Raw genomic sequence first — 17,974 nt, 5'->3', positions numbered from 1 at the left:
AAACACTTCGTGTGAGCTTCTGATATAATATAATATTCAATTCAATTTATTTATTAGCATTTGATATGGCCATGAGTCCTCATCAATAGAAATTACAGAGCTAGATATGTAAATGTAAATAAAGTAAAGTAGTCAGAGGAATAGTGGGAAAACCTGGCTATGGTGTAGAGCCAGGAAAACCACTATCACCTCTGGGAATGTGGCCCAGAGGTCCATTCGGCTCTGACTACATCACCCAGGCAGGACAAATGAGTGATAGGGATCATAGGCAGATTCCGCGAGGAACTGCTGATATCCAAATGAGGACGGCGTCGTGACGGCGGAAGCGAGGTGAGTGAAGGTTGTTGGGCGGGGCGTCCACGGACCACGAAATACCTTAGCGCCCTCACGGGCACGGGCTACGTGTCCCCTTCACGGTCACACAGTGTGACCAGGGCCGAGCGACACTACCCACTTGCCCCTTCACCCCTCACAGCACAACCGGGCCATGGGACCCCCGTAGGCCCGACTACACTGCCCACCGCCATGCACGACCCCGTCCCCACTCTTCTACCAACCGCCCCCACGGTCACCACCCCGATATACCAAACAATGACCTACCTGGGGGGAGTCCTCCATGGCGTAGATCCTCCCGTGCACTTGGTCCGGCGAATCCATCTTCGCCTGATGGCTCGGCTTGTCGTTGCTGGGACGGGTGTGGCAGGGGGTGTCACCAGGCACGCAGTTGGGGGGTGTGAGTGGACGAGGCTCACAGGGCGAAAAGCCTGGGACACACTTCACTTGCCCTGGCACACCCGCGACCCAGATGGAAGAGAGAGAATCCAGTTGCAGAGCGAGAGAGAGACACGTCGTGCACGGTTGGAAGCCAAAGAGGATCTCGATATAATATAATATGTCCCCCCGATCAAAATTATCTTCCGTGGCAACTGTTATCTAATTTCATTCTCCGATAAGCATCGTCAAGTCAGCATACTATCATGCATTAACACAACTATTTATGACTTGACTAGTTATGTGCGCAGTTTGCACAATTGTAATAAGTATGAACGTAGATATGCATTTTTCGCCAATGTAAATAATCTACAAAAAGTAAGTAATTAATGAATTACATAATTGCTTAACTGCTTTAGTCGTGAAACTATAATGTCGTGTAATGAAGTGCCTCGTATTACAAGTAGATAAATATGTAAATACATACATATTAACACATGTTAAAAACAATTTATAAACATATGTACAATGTTTATTTAACATTATGCACCTACTTAATTGCTATAAATACTTACTGGGCCCACTGTAGCTGTAAGTAGCTGTTTTCTTCGAAACGGCTAGAGATAATGAAATTCTGATGACTGAATTGGATTCCCCGTGCGATTTTGCATAAGAACCACGAATCAGTTTTTTACTACTTGCAAAGCAAATTAGAATGGAAAATATTGATTGGAAGCGGGCGGCGAAAATTTTTCACTACAAAAATGGGGAGAAAAATGGCGAATTTTAAAAGTGTGGCAGAAATCGAACGTGCACTATAATTTTGTCCGACGGACTATAATAAGGTTCATGGGGACCGGGTCGACTAAGAACAGTCGAAGAAAGATTTTTTGAAATCGTACAAAGACCACACCCATCATGAAGGCGCTGGAAGTTGGAATCCGAAGAAATTCAAGAAATTCCAACGGAAACCAACCTCACAGGTGACAGAATAGAAGCAGATTATCCAATGAGCCCTCAAATTGAACCTTAGACTTAGGCCTTTGAAATGTGGTACTTGCCACAGGCGGATCATTCCCCAAAGGAAGACCAGATTAAAGAAACCCAGGAGTAACTTCAAGCGGTACGCTCAGAAAAACTGAAGAGGATTCTATTTACAGATGAGGAGATTATAACATCGGAAAAATCTTTTAACAAGCGAGTTGGCCTAATCTACGCCAAATCTGTCAGAGACATCCCCCAATATGGACAATAGGTCAGAAAGCCACATTATCCAGGTTTTGTCATGATTTTGGTAGGTGGGGGCAAATTGGGGTAATTCCTCTACATTTTGTTGAAACTGGGGGGAAGGTGGGGGGATCAAATTTCTTAAAATACGTTTTCGAGTCCGTGCCATATCCCCTAAGTGAGATCCAATTCATTGAAGTCGACTGGACCTTGGAGTACGACTCAGCAAGAGCTTATAGTGCAAAAAATGACCCAAGCGTGTGTAAAAAACAAAATTCCGAACTTTACATCCACTTGGAAATGGTAATTCTACTTTCAGGATTTGAATCTCCAGATTATGAAAAATGGTCAAAGTTAGGGGCAAACGTGTGTTCTAAGTCTCATAGAAGTCTAGGGATCCGAAAAAATTTTTTGACCACGGAATGGAACACTATGCCCTGGAATTAGTGCGTGCTTCAGCAGAGGACTGCAGGCGGTTTCTGTAGCGCTGCGTTAACGCCGAGGGAGGAAATTTCGAAAACTAAAAATTGTTTTCTACTCAGAAATTAACTGGCTTTCAGTTAAAATTAACTAGAAATTCGTAAAATAAAAACTGTTAAAGTCACAGGGTTTCATTTCACTTACAGTTTCAGTGGGCCACCTAGTATATAATAATAAATTTCTCAATAATTAAGTAAACTATATGTACAACTAAATACTGTCAATACACGAGACAATTTGGGATTGTAAGCTCATTTCTGACAAATTAAGATCGATACACCCATTTTCATCGGAACATTTAACCCTTGTAACATTACGCTGTCGTAGAAAAAAAATTTTCAAACTTTCCAAATCATCCTTTTTGAAGGATGTGCATTTAAAACTAACCCTAGTTAATCTCGGAGCTTTCAAGTAATATCCTAATCGTGCATAAAAGTTTGAACAGTTTTCCAAATTCTCTAAACTTATGGCTTGCACATTCTGCGCAAATATAATTTTTCTCTGAATACTGGAATCCTTTGATACGTGACAAACGGCCCCTCCAACAAATGAAATTTGTATAATTTGACAAAACTTGTCAAGGAACGCTTGCATCTCTAGATTTGTCAACGTGACAAAAATCGTCAGTCCAATTACCCGCTCGTGACAACGGATTTCTTGTTCGTCATGTAGCACTAAGGGCTCCGTTATGATTAAAATCGTTTCGGAATCGTGACATAGATCGAGCACCGAGTTCTTCCAATTTGGAAGAAGTTCGGTTGCGTTTACGAGAGAATTAGCGTCATCAAACTGCAGGGATGGATTCACTTTGCATAAGGATGTGGGCATTTGAGTTGTTGTATATGAATTATCCGAACGATCCATATTCGGCCCAAAAATATTTGATATTAGATGTATTACAAGAATGAAAAATAATACGGCGCAGCCAATATGAAATAATATACAACAAGCAAGATCAAGAGGGATTTCGGGTTGGGTTGAAACTCCTGCTATTTTTTCGTCTCTTTGTTACTCCTGGTATGGTAGACGGATCCATAAAAATTACTAGAATTACCGTAAAGTATTTATGTCGTTACAGGGTGGTTTAAATGTCAGGTTACCATGGAATATTTTTCAATGGGAAAAATTCGTAAATTTCCATTAGTTACAGATTTGGGATTGAGATTTTTATTAATTTTTATCAAAACTTATGGAACACTGATGGCAAAATTCTTAAAATATTGAATTTCAGAGGCAAAACTTCGGTAACTACCAGGAGATTTGTGAATTTTTCGCATTGAAAAATTTTCCATTGAGTTTTCGTCGGTATTTTGGTATGTTAGCTCTCAATCTGCTTCTGTGTTAACGTCTGCATGCGAGGAAACCAAAAATGTTCATGGGCCCCTAGAAAATCAGGGGTGGTCCCAGACCCCATAAAGCATATATATTCTGAATCCACGTGCCGAGACCTTTCCAACGATACCCCATTTATGGGGTGTTCTGAGACTTAAAATTTTCATCCAAAATTTTTCCAAGTAGTTTTTTTGAAATTTTGTTTTTCGAATTTCAAAAAACGCTCGATTTCGCAGTTTCGACGATCTCGCAGTTTTTGCGACTTTCTGCCCCTCCCCCTCGGTCAGGGGGCGGAGTTGAACCAAATTATTGGTACCGTTGAACTCACAAAAATCACCTCTACAAAGGGTGTAAATGTTATCAACATCAATTTTTTTTCTGTCTTTCGAAATTCCGGTTTACATTATTGCTACTCTATATAGAAAATAACTGTGCTCTACAAAAACATATCTCAGACTGTTGATCGTGAACCTTCTTAAAACTAAGCCTGAAACATCAAGTATTTAACTAAACACTAACAACAGTTATGGTTTAAATAAAGGAGGGCCCGCCATAAGCATTGCATGTAAAAAGTCTCTTATTTAAATGGTCAGACCATATGTAGTATTTAGTTGCAAAGTAATTTAATTTTCCAATATCGAAATTTAATGAAAGTTACATAAGTAAATAAAAATGGATGAACTGGAGATTTTCATGAACGCTATTACCTCTACTAAAACAAGCCTCTTATTAGAACAAAACCAACCATAGTGTGGTATTTGAGAAATTTGCGGAATAGCAAAGCCTTTGCTGCAAAGGTTTTTGGTTGGCATTGGCAAAAACGTCCTTTTTTACCTTTAAATAGGAGACTTTATAGTTTTCACATCTCCGCTTTCCGGTTATAGAAAAAGCGCGGTTTTGCCAATTATCCCCTTAAATCCATAAAATCCGTAGAGGTTCTCAAGTGTTGGATTTACAGTTGTTTGTGTTTATATACTTCATTTTTTTAGTTATGCCTTTAATAAGATCAGAGAAAAGCATGCCTGACGTGTGCATTTTAAGTAAAGCTGTGTAGAATTTAGACATTGCCAGAAGGAGTGAAATATCAAAACTTATGTATGTATGTAAGTTAGAATAATTTACGTGGAATTTTAGCGATCTCGTCGTCAGTCAACGGAGTATTTTGGTTGGTAATGATGGATGGGTCAACCGCCATCGTGTCTGAATCGTGCTGTGCAGCTATATTTTTTGCATATCGAGTTTTTCCATCCAACCGATTTCGGCCTATTTTTGCTAAACGAAGCGAAAAATAAGATAGATACATATGTATTAGATACATAATCAACTTATATTAACAATGCGATGACGCCAGGGGTCTCGCTCCGATTTCGACGAAACTTCGCACTATGAAAAATCCCGAAAGGCTTGTTTAATTATTTGTCTAAGGCTACATAATTATCGTGGTTTTGTCAAAATCCGAGCGAGACCGCTGGCGTCATCGCATTGTAAGTTACTCAACCAATGCATGCATATGTACATACATATAATTTGTACATATGTTAGTATATTAAAGGCTGTTACCTGTAGAAAATTTGTTAACTTGACTAAATCGTGAAGTGCGGGTCAACCTGCATATTTATAATCGGGTCATACGACCTGATCCACTCACCAAGTTCTTTTCTGCATTGCGACAAGGTTCAAACGAAATTAGTATTTTAAATCAAGCTACTTCCAACTTTAGAAAATTCTAGAAACCAATTCATGATCCTTACTTGCACACCGAGCTTATTTTAGTGTTACTCATCCTCAGTCACATGAGTGCATTACAAATGTAGCCTCCACTATCGACTCAATCCTTCTGGCCTGGTTATTCCACGTTATCTTATCTATTCTTGTTTATCACCAAACATACATTGCCATACATAATCGTCACAAACACAGGTGTGCACAAGATATGTACATTCGGACAGTAGTATGTACATATTTACATAAATATGTATTGACTTCTCACTTTCGTGCATATATTCATATTTAGATGCACTCCACGAAATCCGGTGACTCAACCGGGTCTGGTGGTCGGGAGGGTGGTGGTTTTCTTCCGTGTGGTAATTCCGAGTACCACTGGGTTGGTGGTAGGTTATTTCCAAGGTGACACCGAGCGGTGGCAAATGATCACCATTCCGGTAGAGCCACAAATGTATAGCCACCGGCCGGTGATAGAATTTCTTAGAATGTATTTGCACAGTATTTTTTCCTCACCACACTGGTTGTGATTTCGTTTAGTAGTGCACATACATACTTTGTTACTGAATGGTAAGATTTTCTTACGACTGCTTTACTACACTACAAATAATTTTGAGACAAATCGACTAACTGCCTAAAGATACAGCATATGTACACGTTACTTTTAAAAAATACCGTGATTTGTAGAAAAATTGCATAAGAAATTTTAAAAATTTACAATTTTCACATTTTCTCAAGTTTATTCATTGAAAAATGCGAGGAATGTAAAACCCTTCAACTTGATACGAAGGAATCTTTCAGTCACTTCCATTCAAATGTTCATGACCATTGACTATAATACTACCGTAAATACTTTATTTATAGCCGGGTCTAAAGACAGGACAGATCCGGCTACAATTGCAAACCGGGTATAATTGGAGACCCGACTAATTTTTTTTCAGGTGATGAATCAATTGAAACATGTAAGAACAGGCATAAGGTAATCAGAGATTACCTTATGTATTAAATTTTTCAAACTTGAGCTCAAGCCCCGGCTATTAACAGAGTATTTATGGTAAGCAGTGGCGCAACTATATTTTGGGGGCCCCTAAGCAAATGACGAAAAAAGTTTTGTGTGTTTATGTCTTTTTGTCAAAAATCTGCATACTTATCTACGTGTGTATGTAGGTATTTGACAACCGTTTGATTTTAAATTTCAAACATACACAATAAAACTTACAATGTGGACGTTTAAGACCAATTAAATTCATCGATTAGGAGTTTCTTTAACTAATAAAATTTTTTAAATTTGTAAATTATGTATGGTTAGCAGCCTTGGGGGCTCCTGAAGTCGCGGGCCCCTAGTTTTTGCCTACTGTAAATACTCTATTTATAGCCGGGGCTAAAATCCAAAACTAGGGGTCTCGGACTCGGCTACAATTAGAGACCCGGCTAAATTGTGTTCCACCCAAAATTTCAAATTTTACAAGATCATTCTGACTAAATTTAAGCTTTCATATTTATGCCATCATAACCCATTCACTTTAAATCTACATCTTTAAACGAGGTTTTGCAGGGTTTTTTAAAATTTTCTGTCATGATTATATCGATTATTAATTTGAAATTGATAAGTAAAAATTAGTATTTCAACTTATTCGTTGATTAGCATAAGGTGCAACGTTTATCTTGAATGGGCTATGAACGGGGACACAGCGGACATGCCGGGCCATAATTAAGGACCCGGCTATAATTAGAGACCCGGCTAAAATTTTGAAATCTTGGTCCCTAGACCCGGCTGTATTTGGAGACCGGCTATGATTAGAATAGGGCTATACATAAAATGAGGTTTTACGGTATATGCTAATTGCGCCACTGATGGTAAATAAGTCAAATGAATCAAATTTAACTGGGATGAATCCAACCAGATTTTGTGCAGTGTATGAAAACCATCTTATCTCATCTCGTTGTGTTCCATCCGTACGAGTTGCGTTAGTATGTACATATGTACGAACGTATGTTTTTGTGGGAGAAAGTGGGTACGCATACCCAACTACTTTCACGAAGTGGGGACGGAAATGTGCGAGAAAAATCGATACGCATCTTTCACCAGTAAATACACATGTTACATACTGACTTTTGCTAGGTCATCTTTTTCACAATGTAATCCTCCGGTGAATAAAATTAGTACAAAACTTGGAATGTCTGCATCAGACGATAATTGGAGTTCGAATGTAAGTCAGTGAGTTTAAGTATTTTGTGTTGACTTATTCGTGCAAAATTTTTTGCAAGGTTGATAAATAAATAAATGGAGACATTCATCTGGGTGTCCTCATTTGTTACAGGTTGTAACACAATTTTTCCAAAATACTCAGACTCAAAATGCAATAGCCCTTTGGCTTAGGGGTTCGGGGGCGGAACTGTCACCACGCAGTCACACGTTCGATTCCTCTCTGTCCGGGAAGCTATTTGCTAATCCTACTCGGCTCGGTGTTAGTACGGGGTGGGTGCTCCTCTCATGGTAGGGTGAGCCCGGCCAGACGGTCTGGCAATGCCAGAAAGGGGAGCCCTCGCAGAGTCCGTTCTCTGTGAGAAGATCCGACTCATCACCAGAGTTATATGGTGAGAAGGACAGTCATAGATTGGAAACCAGTTTGCTTTTAACTGATATCTGTTGACTTTAAAGGATTATTTTATTTTATTTTTTTATTTTAGACCGACTTGAATATTAGTATGAATATGTAGATTATATACATAAATTACGAATGTTCTGCAGGTCAGCTTGTATCCGGTCATTCTGGTCCACCTGTTCAACATGTTGGTTGTTACGGCAAAATGTACAAGTATGTAAATAAGTAAGACGGTTGGGTTAAATTATGAAATGAGCTATGTACTTAAAACTTGTCCAGGGTGCAGTTTATTGTTTTTTTTTCATTTATTTCACTTGCGACTTACTCCCACTTTTCTTTGGGGACAGAAACCGCATTTACTTCTCCGGTGTGCTGAGCTGTATCAGGTATGAATTGATTAAATTAGTTTTCAAATGGACCGAATACTCATTCCTCAGTAACATTTAGGTGGCTGTAAAGTCCTTTACCGATGACAAGGCGTCCTCAATGAGCTATGCGGAGTGGGCTGAAACGAGGATTTCTCAAGATTTAAACCACGTCACGCAATATTTGCATCCAAAGAGGAGAAAGCGAACCAAAAGGCTGGCATATTTTTCATTTTCCAAATTTCCTGCGTATTTTTTTTGCTTTGAATGCAGATATCTCCACCAATCCTGCGCATTGGCAGGTAGTTCCATTTGCAAATTTCATACTAATTACATTTATGATCGATTGACACGTGTTTAAAAAAGTATAAGGTTCGGATTAAAAAAAAAACTTTTTTAATTCGAAAAAAAACAGTTTTTAGAAGAATAGTAGTTAATGTTTAAAAAATTATTTCTTAACACTTCAAAATTTTATTATTTTATTAGGTATTGTCAATTAAGTCAGAGACAGGTGACTACAGCCACATATATGAATTTTGACCCTGCAAGGGCCCAATTTCATTGTCCCGGCATTGTGCCGGGACAATGGGATGAACCTTCGCTCAGGGTGGCTTGACCGACATCAAAGACGTGTTTGCCCCCCTTCTGGAAATCCTCCATCCTTTGGTGTTTGTTTCCTTAGTTTGTTTGCTCGCATTTCACATTTTTTAACAGCAATAGCAACGACATGAAAAAAAAATCAGCCCGAGTGTTATATTTAATTGGGAATATCTAATTTTCCCCAGTTAAGGTGTGTCCACTATATAGTTGGATTGATGGATTTTAAATGGTACTCGGCAGTTGGTGGTGGTTGTTGTTTAGCTATATGCTTTTTTGGAAACCCAATTTCAAGGGCAACTATCAGGTGGAAAGCCCTTTTTATCAGAAAGTCTAAATTCAATAGAAATCAGGGTCAAAGTGAAGACCTCGCGAATCGAGTTTTTCACAACTACAAAATCGCCACTTCACGTTATTCGAACAAGACGTGGCAGGAGATCAAAAAGGAAGGATGTCCCAAAACAACAATTTTCCTTAACATTTCGAAGTATTACCATGACAAAAAGTGAAATTCAAAAAACATTCCACATCAACTCTGGTCATGACCATCCACCAAAGCTCGAAAAACATTTATAAAATCTTCGGCACTAATTCTTCGACGTCACCTCGTTGTGCCGCTCTGGTACTGAAATTCTCAAAAATTTTATTGCGCAACATTAAAGTTCGCAAACTGAGGATTCCGGAAAAGTTCAAACAAAGTTCCACAAAGTACGTTAAAGACCAAAAAATTACATGCGAAAAATTTTGCAAAAAAATGTGTCGCGAAATGTCATGACAAATTATCATTACTTATGACAAGACCTACGTCGAAGCTGATCCCCCAAAGACTTCGAAAAGCACAGTTTTTCATTCAGGCAACCCTGTGAGTGTGGGTTATCAACAGAAGTTGTACGTGAAATCTAAATTCCCTGCAAAATTCCAAGCAAGGCTTACATTGAGACAAATGGGCTTAAAACAGAAAACCCTCTAAATGCCCCTACTTGCGAAAAATTGAAAAGTTTTTGGCCTTGTGTAAAAGTTGATACTCTAACCGTCGCTCAAAGGCAGAAAAACTGGAAAATTTCGAACTTTAATGGCGAAAAATCAGCAAAGACATTCCGCAAGTGGGTGGAAAATCTCTAATTTGAGGGTTGGTGCGGAAATTGTCATTGGTGGCCCAGAAGAGGCTCAGACAAATCGTCTGCGACAAACACTGACGGACATGGTTCGCGGCTACACTACCCCAAAGGTTTTATAAAAATCTTCTAATTAGGTGGAACTCCACAGGTCATGGATCCCAATCCAACTATATAGTGGACACACTATAATTAGATATTTTATAGAAGAATGTATGTTTATTAATTGCTTAAAAATCTAAGTATGTAGGTCGAAATAGGTTTTCCAATTTTATTTGGTGCCCTTCCCTACAATCGCAATACTGCATATGTATGTATTACAATTAGTGTATATTAAACAATTTTGTCTTCGTCTTAAATTTATATTTAATAAATATACGAAGAACATTAGAATTTAGAACAGTTTTCAAAAATATCTATGTAGATACGTAATAATTTTTCATAGTTTTCTAATTTGGCTGAGAAAAACATGATAGGAATAACTCACATTGCCAATTAGCTAATTTTTGTATTTCTGTACCTAAAGTCATGTACATAATTACGCAGTATTAATTAATTAATAACACTCTTCGACTTTCCTAGTTTTAATGCAACTTAAAAAAAAATAAACACAATAATTCTGAATATTAACATTGTGTACCCTTCCACTCTAAAAGATATCCGGTAACTAAGTTATTACTAGGCCGAGTATCTATGTATGTGACTCCACCGCATGTTAATTAATTTATTATGTACACTCAAAACAAAACCGTGTCAATATATGACTTAACCGCCTTGGTTACAATTGTCATTCCGAGTAGTTATGAATTTTTTCCGTCCGGTCATAACATTATAAAATCATCATAACTCGGATTCAACATTGTAACCAAGGCGGTTAAGTCATATATTGACACCGGCGGTGTTGATTCGACAAATTTGTATGCTGAGTGTAGTGGTAGACATTTTGTTGCCAAACGGGTAATAAGCCCGGTCGGTCGCGTAATTTGCAAATATTACCAGTTGGTAACTAATTTTCTACGACTCAATAATAAATAAATTACTATGCGGTAGAGTCACATACATAGATACTCCACCTGGTAATAACTTACAATGGAGGTCTCCCAACGTATGCTCACAGATTTGGACGAAACTAGCGTCAATCGAGCACAAATATAATTAGTATGAAATTTGCAAATGGCAATATCTGCCAATGCTCAAGTTTTGCGGAGATATTTGCATAAAAGAGGAGAAAACGCACCTTCAGGGTTTTCGAATTTGTCATTTTCAAAATTTGCTGCGCATTTTTCCCTCTTTGGATGCAAATATCTCCGCCAAACCTGCGCATTGGGAGATAGTGCCATTTGCAAATTTCATACTAATTATATTTGTGATCGATTGACGCTAGTTTGCTCCAAATCTGGGAGCATACGTTGGGACACATCCGTTGTTAGCTACCGGAGCATACATAATTTTGTTTTCACTCTTCTTCCCCCATTACAAAGTCCAGGCGCCCCTTCATACTGTTCCGCTCCACTTTGTCCATCATTTTCAGCTGGCCAAACAGCGTGGCGTCCGTCAACGCCAGGTATTTTACGACATTCTCATCGTCCTTAAATTGCGCCATAATTTCCGCCCGCAGGACCAACAGTTCTTCAACGTTTTGCCTAAAATAAAGCATAAAATAAGGACGTTTAACTTTTAAGTTGCACACGCACTCTTAATAATCCGGTAAAGTGATGATTTCTCGGTAATAAATTTGGTAATAATGTTTTACCAGGTGGTAAAAATCCGTTACCATGATGGTAAAACTTTATTACCAAGTCATTCCTACACGGTACAACTTATCATTTCCACTTTGGTAGAGTCATACATATACTTGTGCTTTTCGGTAACGTTTATTTACAGTGCGTTGAAAAATAATGTTCCCGTTTTGAAAATGAATGAATCTGAACTGAATTAAGTAAAATGCTTATGTATGCATGGTAAATCCAGAAATACTTTGTGTACACGTTAAAGTTACTCCGGACTAGTTTACTAATAATAAATAAATATTTACAACCTTCTTTAAATTAGAAGGATTGTGTAGCGGGTTATATCAAAAAATGGAGTCAAAAATCGAATCCTTGTGACACTTTTGTTTCTGTTTGAAGAAAATTATTGGCAGCTAATTTCAATTTTTTAGTAAAATTTCCTTCCCCAACGCCCCAGGGGGAATATTTGCCCCTAATATATTTCCTATTGCTAGATACATTTCTAGATATTTTTCTACATATTTACACATATGTAAGTAAGTGTCATGTGATTCCCAATTTTCGGCTTGATTTTTTGACATAACTCGCTTCACAATTTCAGCGTAGCTTGAAGAAACCTTGCATTGTTACACTATTCATAATTTTGAGACAACTCGTCACCCAGGGCGGTACTATGTATAGTACTCTATTTTTTGATCACGTGGATGTTTTGTCCCCAATGAAGTCAAATACATGGTGTAAAGAAATTATCTGACCAGGCAAGGTACACTCTGAAAACCGGTGTAGTTTTGACGTAAACACCACTTCTTAACAAAAGCTTTTCTAGTATGTCATATATTAGTGTCTGAGTGTCGTCTGGACGATTTTTGTATGTCGTGAAATTTTCTTGGGAGATTTCCTAGCAAATTTTTCAAATCAATTTTGGAAATATTTTTTTAGTAGTCAATTTTGTGGAAGCTTCTTCTCGGGTACCTGGTTTTTTTTCACATTTCGGTACCTCATATACTGAGGATTAGCCACAGGGTGACCATTGATTCAGGTCTTCTGCGTGTGTAAAATATATCTGCCCTTTGCGCAGGTAGTCAAATAGCCATTTTTCTTTGTAAAGTTGCCAAATTTAACCCAGATGTTGAAAGTTGTTGTCTGAAAAAGGTTTTTTTGGACTTTTACAAGCTATTTAATCATATTCAGTGGGATTTAAATAGATAATAGTAAATAATGGAACAGCAATTTTAGTCTTAAATCATTTAAATCGGTCTTGTGAGATTTGGGACCGCTTCACACTTTATTGTCGAACTACAAGATTCTCGGCAGATTGTTTTTAAAATCGTATGCTAAATTATGGAAGAGGGTGTGTGAGGTCGTCTGAGATGAATCGCGTGGCCTGCTAACTTCAGGTTTCTCGTCAACTTGTAGATATTTGGGTAAAATTAAAATTTGTGGCTTGCATGCATTCTCCTTCATCCAAACGTAGGATTATTTTTATAATTATTTCCACAAATGAAGATAAACGTCTGGGGGACATTGTCAGAAAAAATTAGTTTCAACAGAGAAACAAAGAAAGTTTCAACAACGTTTGAACGATTTTTTGGGGTGGTCAGATAATTTCTATACACTATGTACAAAATATCCGATCTATGCTTCCATGTCTAAAAACTCAATGTTCAGTTTTTTAACAACGTCACGTGTCTTTCCTACACGAGTTTTTGGCTTATTTTCCGTCTTGTTAAACATTACCGAAAAAAGATCAGGATATGTGCAAGGTAGGGAAAACCCCGGGTTTGCTGTTGAAAATCCATACTCAGGGGTTTCCCCTGGGTATTGCGGGTACCCGGGGTGTTGGGGGTAAACTGAGGATGAGTTAGGGTCTCACATATTAGTTGTAAAAAACATACTTTTTCTCTAATTGAGCTACAAAACTGCTCGCTAATTCAGTTTGAAGTAACCCCAGCACCCCAGAAACCCTTACCCTTACCCTCACCCTGTAGTACCTGCTGCGCTATATATAGACCATTTGTCCCATAATTATTTAGACTGTATTTAATATAAATTCAGACTGTCACAATTTTAAAAAATTTCCAGTAAAAAATCTAAAAATTCTTACTCGTATAGTTTCATCTCTCGCGCCACCACTTCGTACAAGCCTTTTCCCGCCTTCATCTGGTAAATGATATTGTTCAACTCGCCATTCACCAGGTCGCGCTCGAGGCCGACCAAATCGTTCTGCACGACCGCGAGGACGTTGGCCATTTCCTGATAGCGCGTGAAGAGCGGGTGGATCCGAAACTTGTCGGGGAGAGAGATCCCCTCCGCGAAGGCGAACAGCGCGATGACCGCGGTCATGCCGAACTGTTCCCCCATGAAGTACGCGGACGCGGCGGGATTCACCGTGTAAACGCGGCTGTGTCGGAGCGATTCGGCAAAGTAGAGGCGGAACATGTAGTACTCGTACCTGTTCAAAAAAGTATTTTTTTATTCATTCAAAACTCCGTGGGGCAGAAGATTTCCATTTGTAATCAGTTCTTTTCTTCATTTCATTTTTCTTCATCTGACTTCATTTCTTACTTCGCCCCATGTATTAAGCATACGGTGAAAAATGAGAGAAGCCTTTTCATTCACAGGCATTCATTGGAAATGACGGAATCTTTCAGTTATTGTCATGGAAATGACGGAAAATTCATTTTCACTCAGTCTTCATCATATAGTGAGTAAAATGAATGAAAGTGAATTAGTGTTAATTTTCATCCACAATGGCAGAATATTTATTTTTACGGAGTATCATAATCAGTCAAATGAATGAAAGCGAACAGGTATTCATTTTGATCTTAAATGACGGGAAATTCATTTTCCTTCACTATTTATCATAAAAAAATCAAAATAAATGAAAGTCAATCGTTATGAACATTTCGTTCAAACGACATGATAAAACTAATATAGATATATTCATTTACTACATATTATAACAAATCAAATGAATGAACCTGAACAGGTGCCGTAATGCTCTCGTAATTTGAAACATACCCCCCGAAGGAACCTTTCAGTCATTTACATACGTTTAAATAATAATAAATTCATTCCGATTCATTATAAATACATAAATTCACTATGAAAATCGCTCAAATGAATGAATCTGAACAGGTATAGTAATACAGTTTGAGTTATTCCTTCCGACAGAATCTTTCGTCATTTTCATTCAAACAATATGAAATTCATTCTGATTCACCATACATAATCCACTTTCATAATCCGTTAAATAAATGAATCTGTGTGGTAATCCCCTTACAATTTGAGACATTCCTCCCGCCCTCCTAAGCGCTGCAGCGCATTGAGCGCGTCCCGCATCGCGTGACACATGCAAATAAGCAACGGCTAGGATTGCAAGGCTTCCTCCAACTCTTCCGACATCTCGGAATCGTCCAATTTTTGCCACTGGTTGAGCAGGAGCCGCATAACGGAGGCGTGCCCGCCTTTCCGTTGCCCGCCCTGCGTCGTGGACTCCTTCACGTCCAACCAGTCGTCCAGGATGAGCAGGTTGGCGCAGACTTTGACCGCGGCCAAAAATTGGGACGAATCGATGGGTCCGTTGGGATAGTACCAGAGGGTGAATTCGACCCCATAATCGGCCAATTTCATGAGTTCCTCCCGCGGCACGGCCGTCCCGAAGTATTGGAGGAGATGCGTCTTGAATTTTGTCTTGATCCCGGGCAATGCCGCGAGTTCGGAGGGATTCATTTGGCGGATGGCCTGTTTTGGAAGGAAATAGGCACTCTTAATAATCCGGTGATTTCTCGGTAATAAATTTGGTAATAATGTTTTACCAGGCAGTAAAAATTCGTTACCATGATGGTAAAACTTTATTACCAAGTCATTACTACACGGTAGAACTTATCATTACCAGTTTGGTAGAGTCATATACATACTTGTGCTTTTCGGAAACGTTTATTACCACATTATTTACAGTGTGTTAAGAGGTTCAATTTTTTAGTGTGTATTACATATTCGCTACGAGTTGGCATGTTTGTATGGCAACATAGCTTTTTCAAAATTGTGAATTTTGCCAAGCCACGAACTGAAGGCACTTGGCAAATAAAAAAGTTTGGAAAATTTGATTCATATGGCTTGAATTTTGCAATGGGAAAAATTCGAAAATGTACATTAGTTTTGCGTCAGAAACTTGCAAATTAGGAAATTTTAAAATGAAAACTTCACGTAACTATGTAACAGAGATTTATAGACTTTTCCAATTGAAAAATTTTTGACAAGTATTTTGCGAACTAAATTCTAGCCAATTCATGGAGATGGACAAGTTCGCAAATTAATTTTCAAGCCAAATTTTTTTTGCGAACTTACGAACTTATTTTTTTGCGAACTTGCGAGCTTAACTTTTTGTGAAGAAAAGATTAAGAAATGTGTTCAAAAACCGGGTCAGACAAATTTGTAGTGTACAAAAATTATTTTTTAAGCGTGCAAGGACATTTTGCAGGGGTCGTTTTATTTTATACCTGAAAACAATTTTGTGGAACTTGAAATTATTTCGAACTATGTATGTAGGTGAGAATTTATTTTGAGAAATCGTCACATATGAGAAAATAAGAGTAAAATATATACCTACAAGTAGGTTAATTTTTTATTAAGTTTAATAAAAAAATTAACTTTTATTCTCATGGAAATTTTTAAAGAAAATCAAAATTCCACCCTCTTAACTTTGTAAATGTAAAAATTATCGATTTTTAGATGGAATTTTCTCTATTTATACAAGCTGCACGATGACTATTTATATTTAGTGCCAACTCGTGTTCAACTCACCGGCACCACTAATTTCTTGGAAACAAAGAATTCGTTTTTTTAAGAAAATACATAAATATTTTCAGCTTGTTGGCTTTAAAAACTTTGAAAAAAAAAATTCTCCCAAAAAGTTTGGAGTTAAAAATTTTATTAGATATTAAAAGTATTAAAAATTCTCGTGAATTTTAAAATATTTGTGATTGGTTTACCCATCGTAAACAGTGTCCTGCCAGGTGGCCATTTTTTGCGACGAATATTTAATCTGGACTGGGAAAAGCTCTTCGTTCTGTAGTTTGCTTCACGTGATAAACTCCAGCGGATGTTCCCTAGACACGTGGGAAGAATATTTTTATGTAGAAATCCCATCTTAAAATTATAGCGAATTGTACATATGCCCCGCGTTTTTAGGCATGGGCAACCGCCTAGGGCCCCAATTTTTTGGGAGGGCTGAAATACACAAAAACATGCACTTTCTATATGATTTTCTATATTTCAATTCTTTTAGTTTCGCCTCGGTCGCGATTTTAGGCCTCAAAAACTTTTTTGGCAAAAAATTCCGGTATCAAAAAAATCGGTCATGATCGTACGATAGCTCATTTTCTTCGGAAGACCTTGCAGTTTCCAATAAAAAAATATCAAAAAGTCCATAAAAAAATTATCCACGGACTTTTATTTTTCGCGTTTCATTTTGAAGTGCTAAAAAAATTTTGACCTTTGACCTGTCGGCGACCTTAAAAATCGGCGACGAGGGATTATTCGCCAATTAGTTTATACATATGTACAATTGCGTGCAGAGTTTCGAAACTTTAAGTGCACGGGATTATTTCCAAATTACAAAAGTGCAAATACCCAATACTTTTTGTCTACCGGCTGTATGTATGTATGTACATAAGGTTTTATCATGTCGGTATAATATTTTTACCAAATATGTAGGAAACCTTGTACGGAGATGTTTTTACCTGGGCGACTAATTTCCGAATCTAACAGATACCATAAACAACTCCGTCTCTGTCCCAACCCAATCCAAGACTGGACTCAGTTCTTCTCAGACGTGGTGTCATCATGACGCCAATGTTCCCACGAGAAAACCGGATATTCGAGAGGGCAAGCATACATACATACCTACTTATCTATTCACACACTCTTAGAAATACGTATGTTGAAAAAAAAAATTCATTAAAACGTCAGGCATACGATTTTTTTAGTGAATGAAGATTTGTATTTCAAATTCATTTCATTTCACTTCATTTATTAGTTCGCCCAATGTATTTATTAAGCATAAGGTAACAAAGGAAATGAGTGAG

General features: G+C 37.9%; 1 protein-coding gene and 2 long non-coding RNA genes across 3 annotated transcripts; 1 reads left to right on the top strand and 2 right to left on the bottom strand.

Annotated features, from left to right (window-relative positions):
• Nucleotides 1-600: 600 nt before the first annotated feature.
• LOC110854651 lies at nucleotides 601-5,589 on the bottom strand. The gene is made up of 3 exons (XR_002548340.2): nucleotides 5,502-5,589; nucleotides 5,311-5,409; nucleotides 601-5,022 (listed from the first exon to the last, which is right to left on the bottom strand). It is a non-coding gene; the product is annotated as an uncharacterized LOC110854651 (long non-coding RNA).
• Nucleotides 5,590-7,569: 1,980 nt separating this feature from the next.
• LOC118436777 lies at nucleotides 7,570-8,793 on the top strand. The gene is made up of 5 exons (XR_004835698.1): nucleotides 7,570-7,682; nucleotides 7,794-8,070; nucleotides 8,225-8,291; nucleotides 8,426-8,464; nucleotides 8,526-8,793. It is a non-coding gene; the product is annotated as an uncharacterized LOC118436777 (long non-coding RNA).
• A 2,676-nt stretch (nucleotides 8,794-11,469) lies between these two features.
• Nucleotides 11,470-17,699, bottom strand: LOC110854638. Its single transcript, XM_022103103.2, has 5 exons — nucleotides 17,630-17,699; nucleotides 16,880-16,996; nucleotides 15,169-15,629; nucleotides 13,990-14,337; nucleotides 11,470-11,798 (listed from the first exon to the last, which is right to left on the bottom strand). The coding sequence occupies exons 2-5, from the start codon at nucleotides 16,881-16,883 to the stop codon at nucleotides 11,787-11,789; spliced, it is 825 nt and encodes a 274-aa protein (XP_021958795.1). The 5' UTR covers nucleotides 16,884-16,996; nucleotides 17,630-17,699; the 3' UTR covers nucleotides 11,470-11,786.
• Nucleotides 17,700-17,974: the final 275 nt, after the last annotated feature.

The sequence above is a fragment of the Folsomia candida genome, unplaced genomic scaffold (assembly GCF_002217175.1).
Source record: "Folsomia candida strain VU population unplaced genomic scaffold, ASM221717v1 Fcan01_Sc010, whole genome shotgun sequence".
Classification (NCBI taxonomy): domain Eukaryota; kingdom Metazoa; phylum Arthropoda; class Collembola; order Entomobryomorpha; family Isotomidae; genus Folsomia; species Folsomia candida.
This window is presented reverse-complemented; position numbering and strand designations above follow the sequence as displayed.

Excerpts from the sequence above, each read along its gene's own strand:
- LOC110854638 (XM_022103103.2), bottom strand. Across the intron at positions 14,338-15,168 it reads CGGGAGGAATGTCTCAAATT|GTACGAGTACTACATGTTCC; the intron begins GTAAGGGGATTA and ends TTTTTTGAACAG.